The 12,447-nt window shown below is 41.9% G+C and overlaps 1 protein-coding gene across 1 annotated transcript in view; it reads right to left on the bottom strand.

Moving 5' to 3' along the window:
• LOC124605305 (F-actin-uncapping protein LRRC16A) overlaps positions 1–12,447 on the bottom strand; it is a 528,830-nt gene that overhangs the window by 229,458 nt on the left and 286,925 nt on the right. The window contains exons 10-11 of the mRNA XM_047136886.1: positions 4,125–4,312; positions 3,436–3,513 (exon numbers count right to left, since the gene is read on the bottom strand). Coding sequence (XP_046992842.1) covers positions 3,436–3,513; positions 4,125–4,312 — 266 coding nt within the window. The remainder of the gene's footprint in view (positions 1–3,435; positions 3,514–4,124; positions 4,313–12,447) is intronic.

Raw genomic sequence — 12,447 nt, 5'->3', positions numbered from 1 at the left:
TTGATTTAAAGCATTTACACTTTACACTGAAAGATGTCATTGGTACTTAAATATGAGATATCTAAGACATTTATGTGTTAAGTATTTAACAACCATACACGTAACATAATGAAAAGGATCATGAACAAACAGTTCAATCTATTGACTTTACATTACAAATATTTGTATATTCTCAATCTATGGTCTTTCCTTTAATGTTTACATCTTTCACTTACTAATTTAATTTAAACTATAGTAACAATGTACCATTCACGCAGTTAACAAATTGAAGTTAACTAAATGTGGTTGCTCTCCTGACCTCTCCAATAATATCATTACATATTTGCAACAACTCCATGGTGTACATACATTTTAGCCTATGATTCATTTATATTTTAAAGCCAGAAGCACAATTACTCTACACAATTGTATTTAATAGTCTTCATTCCCGATGTCCAGGCGGAGCTTCAAGGAATCCTCAGAACCTTAGGCCCCCTGCAAAACCTTTCACCTGACTCCATCAACCTCCTGACCCCACCGACACCCCGCACCCCTACCTTCTACCTTCTTCCTAAAATCCACAAACCGAATCATCCCGGCCGCCCCATTGTAGCTGGTTGCCAATCCCCCACAGAACGTATCTCTGCCTACGTAGATCAACACCTTCAACCCATTACATGCAGTCTCCCATCCTTCATCAAAGACACCAACCACTTCCTTGAACGCCTGGAATCCTTACCCAATCTGTTACCCCCGGAAACCATCCTTGTAACCATTGATGCCACGTCCATATACACAAATATTCCGCACATCCAGGGCCTCGCTGCGATGGAGCATTTCCTTTCACGCCGATCACCTGCCACCCTACCTAAAACCTCTTTCCTCATTACCTTAGCCAGCTTCATCCTGACCCACAACTTCTTCACTTTTGAAGGCCAGACATACCAACAATTAAAGGGAACAGCCATGGGTACCAGGATGGCCCCCTCGTACGCCAACCTATTCATGGGTCGCTTAGAGGAAGCCTTCTTGGTTACCCAAGTCTGCCAACCCAAAGTTTGGTACAGATTTATTGATGACATCTTCATGATCTGGACTCACAGTGAAGAAGAACTCCAGAATTTCCTCTCCAACCTCAACTCCTTTGGTTCTATCAGATTCACCTGGTCCTACTCCAAATCCCATGCCACTTTCCTTGACGTTGACCTCCACCTGTCCAATGGCCAACTTCACACGTCCGTCCACATCAAACCCACCAACAAGCAACAGTACCTCCATTATGACAGCTGCCACCCATTCCACATCAAACGGTCCCTTCCCTACATCCTAGGTCTTCGTGGCAAACGAATCTGCTCCAGTCCGGAATCCCTGAATCATTACACCAACAACCTGAAAACAGATTTCGCATCCTGCAACTACCCTCCCGACCTGGTACAGAAGCAAATAACCAGAGCCACTTCCTCGTCCCCTCAAACCCAGAATCCTCCACAGAAGAACCACAAAAGTGCCCCACTTGTGACAGGATACTTTCCGGGACTGGACCAGACTCTGAATGTGGCTCTCCAGCAGGGATACGACTTCCTCAAATCCTGCCCTGAAATGAGATCCATCCTTCATGAAATCCTCCCCACTCCGCCAAGAGTGTCTTTCCGCCGTCCACCTAACCTTCGTAACCTGTTAGTTCATCCCTATGAAATCCCCAAACCACCTTCCCTACCCTCTGGCTCCTATCCTTGTAACCGCCCCCGATGCAAAACCTGTCCCATAAACCCTCCCACCACCACCTACTCCAGTCCTGTAACCCAGAAGGTGTACACGATCAAAGGTAGAGCCACGTGTGAAAGCACCTACGTGATTTACCAACTGACCTGCCTACACTGTGATGCATTCCATGTGGGAATGACCAGCAACAAACTGTCCATTCGCATGAATGGACACAGGCAGACAGTGTTTGTTGGTAATGAGGATCACCCTGTGGCTAAACATGCCTTGGTGCACAGCCAGCACATCTTGGCACAGTGTTACACCGTCCGGGTTATCTGGATACTTCCCACCAACACCAACCTATCCGAACTCCGGAGATGGGAACTTGCCCTTCCGTATATCCTCTCTTCTCGTCATCCGGCAGGCCTCAATCTCCGCTAATTTCAAGTTGCCGCCACTCATACCTCACCTGTCTTTCAACAACTTCTTTGCCTCTACACTTCTGCCCCGACTGACATCTCTGCCCAAACTCTTTGTCTTTAAATATGTCTGCTTGTGTCTGTATGTGTGGATGGAAATGTGGGTGTGTGCGAGTGTATACCTGTCCTTTTTTCCCCCTAAGGTAAGTCTTTCCGCTCCCGGGATTCGAATGACTCCTTACCCTCTCCCTTAAAACCCACTTCCTTTCGTCTTCCCCCCTCCTTCCCTCTTTCCTGATGAGGCAACAGTTTGTTGCGAAAGCTTGAATTTTGTGTGTATGTTTGTGTGTCTATCGACCTGCCAGCGCTTTCGTTCGGTAAGTCACCTCATCTTTGTTCTTTTTTTATATATATATATATATATATATATATATATATATATATATATATATATATATATACTTAAAAAATAAACACAACCTGTGTTTCTTGATGGAAATCATTGACCAACACAGGTTGTGTTTATTTTTTAAGTAAACACTTCACTTTGTGCTTTTGCACAATTAGCTAATTTGAGGGAGATATGGAAGTGACTACAATTTTTCACTGTGATGAAGGTAACTTGAAAACACCCAAGATGACATAATTAGCTAATAGCGCAAAAGCATGAAATAAAGTATTTCAAAACTAAAACAGTCTATGCAGGGCAATGACTTCCTTCAGGCAAGATGTACTTATTTCAAGTCAGTGGAATCACCATGTTTTATCACAGATAAATTTCTGGAAACGTCATTTTCATGTAAATTATATATTAAGCATTTCGTAAGAAGACATTTAGCATAATAAAATGTAACAGAACTGTTCATTTAATGATTCTACTTATAATCACAACTATGGTTTTATTGTCCAGGAACAATTTCACTTAACAGTAAGAAGAAAGATGTTTTTATCATCTTTTGTTCGATAAACAAGCACTACTCGAATTAGTACATGAAGATAAATTACATCAAAATCGTTTCACTAAAATAAAAAACATCACATGGATAATTTACAGCATTCTAAATAAAATGTGGACTCTACTATGTTAACGACAGGTGTGATGATTTCTGCAAGAAGCAGTTTTGCCAAAAAAAGGAATCAGAGCAACATATAAAGAAACATAATATGTACCTTCCACTCAAGTTAAGTCACCATAAGATATTGTTACTGCTATTGAGCTTTGCTGGAAATACCACCTCTACAAACTGAAAGCTGTTTCTAGTTTACTAATATCTGTGAAGCTTGTTATGATATTTTTATGATACAAAACCAAATAATCAAATTTACTACTTACCGATTCTAGTACCGTATCAGTTCCAGAAAGGTCTAAGTGGGTCAAACTGTTTGGTTGTGCAAGGAAGTTACATAGGTTCTGAAAAATATAACAGTTAATGTGAAAGTTAAAGAAAATAATAAAAATGGTTGTATAATTCATTACTGTTAAGTGATTCTATTGATCATTTATACAAAGAGTTCATACTGGTGTTTCAGTATTGTGTAAATGACACAAATAGTTGAGACTAGCATAGACTATGTACAGTAAGTGTATAAATGCCTAATTCTGTTCCAGAACTTCAGTAGTCAGTACAATCTGCTGTAATATGTTTTAACTGGGATCTATTGCCATTTCAAAATTTAGCTCTTTCAAATCTACATCTAATCTTTTTGACCATGGGAAGTTTTGTGGAAATTGCAAATTCATGCATGCTACTAAAACAGCTTCTCAAAAGAAGACTGACTACACAGAATAATGCCCCCTCCCTCCTCCCTTTCTTTCTCTGGCTGCATATGTGCTGTGTGTGTGTGTGTGTGTGTGTGTGTGTTTCTGGACAAAACACTTTTTCCCCTTCATTTGAGCTTATATTAACCTAGGCTATTGATTTCCTCTACAAACAGAAAAATCTTCATTGTAACCATCAAATACATGGAATTTTAAATTAATAAAAACAGAAAATTACTTATATCCTTTCTTGTATAACTCACATTTATTTCCTCCTTGAGATTGTTCCCACTGAGGTTGAGGTAGCTTAATGTGCTTGGGACCAGCTTATTGACCGACAGTGCATGTGCGAGCTGGTTTACACCCTTTGAGGACAAACCACAGTGAGAAAGGTTTAGATGAACCAAGCCTTTTGGAAGTTTCCCAAGTGGGCTACTCAGCTGATTAACACCTACACACAATTAGAGGTCAATTGATATGAATTAGATACTTAACTTTTAGGTTACATTGTTATTAACAAATACACTGATGTGACAAAAGTCATGGAATAGCGATAAGCACATATACAGGTGGTCATAGTATTGTGTGCACAGGTATAAAAGGGCAGTGCTTTGGCAGAGCTGTCAGGTGATTCATGTGAAAAGTTATCTGAAGTGATTATGGCCACATGAAATAAGTTAACAGATTCTGAAACTTCCTGGCAGATTAAAACTGTGTGCCAGACAGACTAGAACTTGGGACCTTTGCCTTTTGCAGGAAACTGCTCTACCATCTGTTAACAGACTCCGAACGCAGAATGGTACTTGGAGCTAGATGCATGGGACATTCCATTTCAGAAATTGTTACGGAATCCAGTATTCCAAGATCCACAGTTTCAAGAGTGTGATGAGAACACCACATTTCAGGCATTAACGCTCCCCCTGGACAACGCAGTAGCGTACGTCCTTCACTCAACAACAGAGAGCAGCAGCATTTGCATAGAGTTGTCAATGCTAATAGACAAGCAACAGTGTGTGAAATAACCGCAGAAATCAATGTGAAACATGTGACAAAAGTACCTGTTAGGAAAGTGCGGTGAAATTTGGAATTAATTAGCTATGGCACCAGGTGACAGATGCAAGTGCCTTTGCTAACAGCACGACACCGTCTGCATGCCTCTCCTGGGCCCGTGGTCATATCAGTTGGACCCTAGATAACAGGAAAACTGTGGCCTCGCCAGACGAATCCCCATTTCAGCTGCTAAATGCTGATGATAGGGTTCGGGTGTGCTGCAGACTCCATGAAGCCATGGACACAAGTCGTCAACGAGGGACTGTGTAGTCTGTTGGTGGTCCATAATGGTGTGGGCTGTGTTTATGTGTAATGGACTGGGTCCTCCAGTCCATCTGAACCTATCATAGACTAGAAATGGTTTGGCTTCTTGGAAACCACTTGCAGCCATTCACGGACTTCACATTCCCCCATGATGATGGAATTTTTATGAATGACAATGGTCCATGTCAGAACATTTTTTACAATTTGAACAAATGTTTTGACCACCCAGATTGCCCAAGATGAATCCCATAGAACATTTATGGGACATAATAGTGAGGTCAGTTCATACACAAAATCTTGGACCAGCAACACTTCACAATTATGGACAGCTACAGAGGCAGCACGCTTCATTATTTCTGCAGCGGACTTACGACAACTTGTTGAATCCGTGATGCATTATGCTGGGCAAAAGAAGGTCCGACATGATATGAGGAGGCATCCCTTGACTATTGTCATCTCAGTGCGCAAGCCAAAATACAATGCAAAAACAACTTATATAACTCCTAGCCTTACCCTAATGCTTTCCAATTTTCAAGTAAGTGTCTCTTTCTGGAGATGATTTGCTGTTGCCTATTTTTATATTTGCTTTCTTCCTTGGCTCATTTCTCTCACTTGCATTTTTCATGATGTTTATTAAAAAAGAAACCCACGTCCAGCCATCTGATGTTATGTCGATTACCATTATTAAAGATAAACATGTTGCTTATAAATCATGTCCACTCAAGTTTTCCATTATTTTTATCCCTATCTTTCTGCCCTCCTGGTGAATTTTGAGCTGGACTGCCTTCTCTGTCCCATCAATTTTGTCTTCCTAAGCCACCACTAGCTTTTAAATAAGAAATTTATGTTTGCATTGGCAAAGACTCAACATGATACACACAAATTGCAGAACTTGTCCTTATTAATCCATGTCACCTAAGACACAGTGTTATATACATCCATCATATCATAACAACATTACAGAAATTAAAACCAGACAATAAATATCATTGGTATGAAGGTCTTGTACCATGAATAACATGTAGAGAGAATCTGGGTATAATCTTAGAACTATTAGGCCCTTTATTATTTTTGCTTCCAGACAGAAACAGCACATTTCTCTGTACAATATAAAAGTGAAAGCTATGGATTCCCACTCACATAATTTCTCGAAGCATGTATAATGCATTAAACATTACAGATTACAATGTGCTGTATGGAGTAAAATATTTACAACAGTATTATAAATAAAGCCATGTCACAAGTTTATCTTATTAACATGCAATAATTATGAGAAGTAATCAACAATGACCAGCAGCATCCCAACTACTTCAACTACATAGACATAGTTATCTTAATCAAACCACAATAATTGCACCAAGAACAATCAGGATTCAAGTACATTCATGTAACAATAACACACACTGATCAGCCAGAACATTATGACCACTGACCAACTATTGACATAAACCCATCCAAGTCATAGCAGCAGCATCTGGCAAGGAATGACTGCTAGTCAGAAACACGCACAGTGCATGTAGTTATCAGTGTGCATGCCACCCGTGTGTACAATGTGGAAGGCATGTGATCTATCTGAGTCTGACTAAGGGCAGACTGTGATGTCCCAGAGGCTCAGCACAGGCAGTTTACAAACTGCATGACTTATCAGGTGTTCAAGGAGTGCTGGGTGAGTGTCTTCAACATGTGGCAAAACCTACATGAAATCATGTCCAGATGTCGTCATCGGGTTGGACAGCCACAGATGTCGGACACTCCTAACAATGAGTTTCCGCAGCCAACAACCCATCCGTGTACCGACATGAACACCACAACATCGTTAACCAGAACTGAAATGGGCATGTGACCATCAGCACTGGATGTTGGTGCAGTGGCAGAGCATTGAATGGTCTGCTGAATCCCAATATCTTCTCGAATCTGTCGTCTTCTAGGGGACAGCTCCTTGATGCCTGTACTGTAAGATGGAGACAAGCAGGCAGTTGCTCCATTATGCTCTGGGGAACATTCACGTGAGCATCCATGGGTCCAGTGGACCTTGTTCAAGAGGACATGACAGCCAATAAGAATCCTACACTGATTGCAGACAACATACACCCCTTAATGAAGAGCACGCTTCCCAACAGCAATGGCATTTTTCAGTAAGATGATGCACCACGTCACATGGCCAGGAGTGTGATGGAGTTGTTCAAGCTACCCCCCCCCCCCCTCCCCAACTCTCGAGATAACACGATCAAAGACATCTGTGATGTAACTGAAAGTGGTGCCAGAGCTCATCGGCCCCCATCCCAGAATTTACGGGAATTAGGTGACTCGTGTGCAGCAGATGTGGTGCCAGCTCCCTCCAGGAACCTACCAAGGCTTCCTCATTGCTTCCCTGCCACAACGCATTGCCGCTGTTATCTGTACCAAAGGTGGACATACCGGCTGTTACTGAAAAACATTAGGAATTTCGCTTAGAAAGGCATTTACCATTAACTGAGAATGAGAAAGCCTTTAATAAGGTAGTAACAGCCATTCTGTGGAAAATATTAGAACTAAAAATTTTCCTAGACACTTTGTTTGCCTCTTAAAGAGTCTACATGTAAATATGAACATAGTTGAATGTTGAAGTTTAAAAATGACATATGAAATTTTAATAACCCAGGATCTTTGACAAGAGTATAATCCATTTCCCACATTATTTAATTTATATGGTGACGACCTTCTTATGAAGTGGAATGATGAAATACAGTTACAAATTAAAATATGATCTAGTATACCATTAAATACTCTATTATACAATGATGAACAGATAACAATACAGGAAATAGAAGATAATATACAAACAGCAGTCTACAGACTCAGCCAAAATGTAATGTATTTCAATTTAACTGTATCTGCAACTAATACAAAGATAATGGCTTTCAAAGGAACGAATCCAGACAGGTAGAAAAAAAATACACAAATGAGAAAATTTTACAACCATTTTATAGGAAAAGATATCAATGTAAATTACGACAAAGACATTGACAAAAAGTTCAACAGCTTTCAAGCTATCTTCAGAATGACTAGAAGAACTTTGGTAATAAAACAAGAACGGAAATATCCAGAAATTCTATAAAGTTATGGCTATATATGGTTCTAAATCATGGACAATAAAAAAAATAATACAGGCAGCAGGGATGAAATTTTTGAGATATGTAATGGGCTGCAATAATGGATAAAATACGGAATGAAAAAATAAGATTTAATTTGACTACCTTTTCAGTTAATGACCAGGCAGAATACCATAGAATAGAATAGAATGAAATGGAAGGATCATGTTGACACAACAACAGAAAACAGACTGCCAAAAAATAATGAATTGTCGCCCAACTTGAAAAGAGAACTAGGTAGACCTCATAAAAGGTGACTGGATGAAGAGACTCAAACAGGTGACTGTAACATCAAATCCTTGGAAGGAGATGATGATGATGATGATGATGATGATGATGACAATGGGAATATGTAATGATACTGGGTGTGTACAAAATTTGCAAATGGCCGAGAAACAGTGTAGGTATGTTGGTATCACAAAATGGTTATCTATTTGGAAGAAAATTATGATGTAAATGAATTATGGGATACATAGACTGTAGCAGCTGTCATCAGAAAAAATTTGTTACTATAACTGAACACTCCTAGAAATAAGAATGCCAAATTTATGTACTACAATATATTTTGGAAGTTAACTGTTGCTATATTTTTCTGCCTAGAGCAGATTAAAAAAAGAAATGGCTAGTTTAATTCTGAACAATTTGTAAATAAGAATGAAAGAAAAGTAGAAATGTATACAAAAGTGTTGTTGAGCAATACCATATTTTCTGTTCAAACTCAGTGTGATAAACGTTCTCCCACTTTCAGTTAAGTTAGTCAATTTGTTACACAAAACAGCTGGTTACTCTTTCTCTTGCACTAGAATAGTGAACAATATCTCAAAATACGGTGTCTTCATTAATCTTTGCCATATCAAGAGCCATGTCTACCATTCTCTGCTATGCAAACTCTGAAAGAAGGAGTAACATCCAGTCACCAATAGTCAATACAAGTTGGGCTGGGGAAGGACAGGGAGGAAAACTGGCAGTTTATCTTCTCAAAACAACTGCGGTTATGATGAGACAAGATGCCCTGACAAAAGGGAGTAGCCATCAGGATCTGAGACAGATGTGAACTCCACTACCCAAGATGCAGTGGGTTTACTAGTTTGATTTGGCTGGCTTTTTAGAATTAAAGGAACCAAACCACGAGGTCATCAGTCCCTTCACCCCGTTTGTGTTAAATCAGGAATAATCATCATAAGGAAGATACAAAAGGCAAATCCTGGGAAGCCCAGTTGTGATGAAGATACAGTAAGACAGAGATAAAAGCAAGGAGAAGTAGGAGAGGAGTGAGAGGGAGTAAGGTAGGTGAGTTTCTCTGCCCAGACTGCAGCTGGGAGGTCCTCAGAGCACAGTATGCAGTAGGAGAGAGATCCTCTGGATCACACCAGTACCATCTCACCATCCATTACCCCAAGAAAACGAGCAACACAGACATGATGATAAAATTTTTTGGCAAAATAAAATATTAAAAATGGTAAATCGAAAAGCATGAGGAGAATAAAGAGATGGGAAGGGTAGGAGACAGGCCTGACCACTGAGCAATCACCACCGTGGTTCTTCTATATCAGAGCAGACTCTCCAACCACTCAGGTGGTCAACGGGGCGAAAGTGCCCCACATTAACAGAGATGATTCATGGGCAAAACATAAAACCAGGTCAGCTGCTTCGTCATCATCCCCTAGCACGAGAGGGAGCGTGTCATGAAGTTAAAGGTATTGCCACAGAGCAGTCACAGTTGGGCAGTCTAGTAGGATGGTGCCCACCATCAGGCAGGCACCACATCAGTAGGAATCTGGGTCCTCATCTAAGAGAATGCAGCTGGCAGCCAGCCAAGTGTGGCAAATGTATAGCTGACAAAGGATGGGTGACTGCCTATGAGAAGCGCAAAAGGAAGACTGCCACATTTTCGTGGTCTCCTTTATTGCCCTCGGTTTGTTTGGGGAATACAGGGCAGGCCATTCTGGGTTCCACACCTCCAACAACTAATGGTGTAGAGTCGACCAGAATTCCAGTTGTGGGACCCCCATTTCCAAAATCGGTATCCTGGTAGCCCACTTCGCCGAACAGTCGGCATGTTCATTCCCTGAGATCCAAACATGACCAGAGGCCTAAACAAAGATGACCAGCAGTCCAGCTTGATGGAGATCAGAAAGAAGATCCTCGATAGTGACGACTACTTGGTGACGAGGGTAGCACTGGTCCATTGCCTGAAAGCTGCTCAGCGAGTTGCTGCAGATTAGAAGCATCATTAGTTTGGATGCTTATGGGAGCTACAAATTTGTACAGCATAATTGAGTTGCTGTTGTTGGTGCCTGATCCGTAGCGGAGGGACCAGCCTCTGTGTTATGAGTCAAACCCCACAGTGGTCCATTGGCTCCAGTGACTGCAATGCTGAGGGTTCTGTAATGCTGCAGAAAGATAGTGCAGTCTGCACCTCAACTGGTGTTATTGAGGCAGCAAAGAGTATTTAGGTGTGGCCAGCACCATTTCTTATGTTAGCGAAGATGAGGAAGCCACGTCAATGGGCATTGAAGACCAGTCTCAAAAAGTGATAAGTCTCCTCCACATTGAGTAATTGGTCATCAGGATAAAATACTGCTTGTGGATGAACAGTACGATGTTGACAAAAGTGCAGGACACGAGTCTTAGCAGCTGAAAACAGAAAGCAAGGGGTGAGAGTCCAAGACTGCACCTTTCCCTGCAGTAAGCATTCAGTAACACCCATACTAGAGGAGAAACAGTAAAAGCAAAAATCATCGGTGTACACGGAAGGTGATATGAAGACCCCACAGCTGCTGCTAGACCATTGGTGGCCAGCAAAAACAGAGGAGCACTTGATACAGAGCCCTACTGAACCCCATTCTCTTGGATAACGGAGGGAGGAGGGGGAGGGGGGGTGTACTGTGGGAAGCATCAACTTGAACCAGGAATGTGGTTCTGGGCAAAAATCTGAAATGGGCCCCAGAGACCCCACTCACATAGGAAGACAGTAATAAGGTGATGATATATGTCAGAAACCGTACGGTAGGCAGACTTCAGACAAACCCAGTTATCTGCAGTGGAACAGTCATGAGGAAAGCCACCCTGGAACAGAACCAGAATGTCCCAAGACTCAAGGAGACGATATAGCTGCTGGCTCAACATGCGTTCGAGCAACTTACAGAGAACACTGGTAAGATTAATTGGGCAACAACTGTCCATCTCTAGAGACTGCTTATCCACTTTCAGAACCAAGGCAATGATTCTTTCTTGCCACTGAGAATGGCACTCATCCTCACTCAAAATGCAGTTGATGGAGACGACACTGGTAATCCACTGACAGGTGTTTGAGCATTCAGTTGTGGATGTGGTCTGGCCCCGGGCCTATATCAGGCCAAAGGACTACAGCACTGAAGAATTCCCACCCACAGAATGGAGCATTACTTGGCTCCAGGTGACATGTAGTGAAGGACAAGTGCAATTGTTCCACCTGCTGTTTGAGGACATGAAAGAGAGGTTGATAGTTCTCGAATGCAGAGGCTCGAGCATAATGCAGAGGAAAATGCTCAGCGACAGCATCTAGGTCAGTGAGTACCACACTGTTCGAGGAAATACCAGGTGCACCAGCAGGGGACTGCTATGCATAGAGGGATATGGTCTTCACCCAGACCTGTGACAGAGGGATGTGTGTACAATGGTTGAAATGTACTATTCCCAGCATTCTTGCGCTCATCATTTTATAAGGTGTGAACCTGGGCACAGAACCTTTTAAAGGCAATGAAATGCTCCATTGGTAGATGGGCACTCAACTATGCAGACTGGGATGCTTTCCTTTCACAGTCCTTAGCTCCCTGTTATGTGGTGGTATTGGTCAGGTATCCACAGTAAAGCAGCCCTGTCACATGGCAAGATCAACAGCCACGAACGGAAGTACTGCATGAGGGGTTAAACTTGCTGCCTTAGCAGATGGCCAAACTGCTAAGACAGGAGTACAGCAAAAGGCCATCTCAAGTTCTTACCAGTCAAAGTCGTCCGCCCCTATAGCTGAATGGTCAGTGTGACAGACTGCCGTCCCAAGGGGCCCGGATTCGATTCCCGGCTGGATCGGGGATTTTCTCCGCTCAGGGACTGGGTTTTGTGTTGTTTTCATCATCATTTCATCCCCATACGGGGCACG

This window comes from Schistocerca americana, chromosome 3 (genome assembly GCF_021461395.2).
Source record: "Schistocerca americana isolate TAMUIC-IGC-003095 chromosome 3, iqSchAmer2.1, whole genome shotgun sequence".
NCBI classification, from domain to species: domain Eukaryota; kingdom Metazoa; phylum Arthropoda; class Insecta; order Orthoptera; family Acrididae; genus Schistocerca; species Schistocerca americana.
This window is presented reverse-complemented; position numbering and strand designations above follow the sequence as displayed.